A 1,703-nucleotide genomic window follows, 5' to 3' on the forward strand; every position below is an offset into this window, starting at 1 on the left:
AATAAGTATAATAATAATAATAAGTAAAAAATTAAATATAACAATTAATTAAAATTAAGGTAACTATAAAAATTCATCAATATCCAACACATAGGGAGAGTAAATAAGTAAGTAAGTAATAATAAGTAAGTACTTATTATTATTAATAATAATAATAAGTAAAAAATTAAATATAACAATTAATTAAAATTAAGGTAACTATAAAAATTCATCAATATCCAACACATAGGGAGAGTAAGAGTTTACTCATGATGACCACTATGTATAGAACTGTTAAAACATGCTATTGTGTATGTGACAATAGCAAAACACTGTATATTAATTTTAACAGAATGAAAAAATTAAAAATAACAATTCATGTAACTATAAAATTGCATTTCAAATTATTCAGTCAGACTATAAAGGCATTTAAAGCAAAATGGATCTTAACATTTGAGGTGATTGGCTCTAATGATAAACTACGATCTTGACGATGCATTTATTTGCGATTTGATATGACATTTCTCTTCCAGACTTCTTCATGGAATTTGTCATCTCAGAATTTCTCAGTGTTGATCAGTGAGTTCAACATGGGGGTTATGACTGTATAAAACACAGTCAATGATTTGTCAGTAGGGAAGGTCTTAGCAGGTTTTGCATACATGAAAATACATGGGATGAAGAAGACCACAGTGATGTGGGAACCACAATGATGTGGGAGGGCTTTCCACCTCCCTTCTGAACTAAAGTTCTTTAGAGGGTGCAGGATGACACCATAGGAGATGAGCAAGAGCACAAACACAATACTGCAGATCAGTCCACCATTGGCCACCACTAACAGGCCAGCTGCACACATATCAGTATCGACCAGTTTCAATAAGGGGTACATGTCACAGAAAAAATGATCAATGACATTGGGGCCACAGAATGGGAGCCCATAAATAGTGCTAACATGAATTACTGAATGCAGAAAACCTCCCACCCAGGACACTGCCAGCAGCATAACACACACCCACTGCCTCGTGATCACCAGATAATGTAAGGGCTTGCAGATGGCCACGTAGTGGTCATAGGCCATCACTAGCAGAAGAAAGATGTCTGAGCCACCAAAAAGATGATCTATAAAGAGCTGGGTCATACAAGATTGGAAGGATATGGTTCTTTTCCCAAAGAAAATCTCTGAAATCAATCTGCAGGAAATACAAGAGGAATAACTGACATCCATAAAACGTAAGTTAGCAAGAAAAAAGTACATAGGTGAGCCCAGCGTCTTACTGACACTTACAGTTACCACAATGAGCAAATTGCCCATCACTGTGAAAATATAAAAGACTAAGAACATAACAAAAAGGATCTTCTGTTCCTTTGGATCCTGGGTAAGGTCCAAGAGGACAAAGTAAGTTACATTGTTTGGTGGTTCCATCTAGTCTGCATAGGAGCTGACTTCTCATGTTAGAAGCAGGCTGATCTACAAAACAAGAAAGAAAACTTTTTTTTTTTTAATTTTTTATTTTTTTATAAACGTATTTTTATCCCCAGGGGTACAGGTCTGTGAATCTCCAGGTTTACACACTTCACAGCACTCACCAAAGCACATACCCTCCCCACCCCCCTTCTCCCAACCCCCCTCCCCCCAGCAACCCTCAGTTTGTTTTGTAAGATTAAGAGTCACTTAAGGTTTGTCTCCCTCCCAATCCCATCTTGTTTCATTGATTCTTCTCCTA

At 36.6% G+C, this 1,703-nt stretch overlaps 1 protein-coding gene across 1 annotated transcript; it reads right to left on the reverse strand.

Annotated features, from left to right (window-relative positions):
* Nucleotides 1-535: 535 nt before the first annotated feature.
* On the reverse strand, nucleotides 536-1,402 carry LOC132008307 (olfactory receptor 4A47-like). The gene has a single exon (XM_059386849.1). The coding sequence runs from the start codon at nucleotides 1,400-1,402 to the stop codon at nucleotides 536-538; it is 867 nt and encodes a 288-aa protein (XP_059242832.1).
* Nucleotides 1,403-1,703: the final 301 nt, after the last annotated feature.

The sequence above is a fragment of the Mustela nigripes genome, unplaced genomic scaffold, assembly GCF_022355385.1.
Source record: "Mustela nigripes isolate SB6536 unplaced genomic scaffold, MUSNIG.SB6536 HiC_scaffold_77, whole genome shotgun sequence".
In the NCBI taxonomy this organism is placed as follows: domain Eukaryota; kingdom Metazoa; phylum Chordata; class Mammalia; order Carnivora; family Mustelidae; genus Mustela; species Mustela nigripes.

Bases quoted from the DNA above. Each gene is read 5' to 3' on its own strand.
- LOC132008307 (XM_059386849.1), bottom strand. From the start codon at position 1,402: ATGGAACCACCAAACAATGTAACTTACTTTGTCCTCTTGGACCTTACC.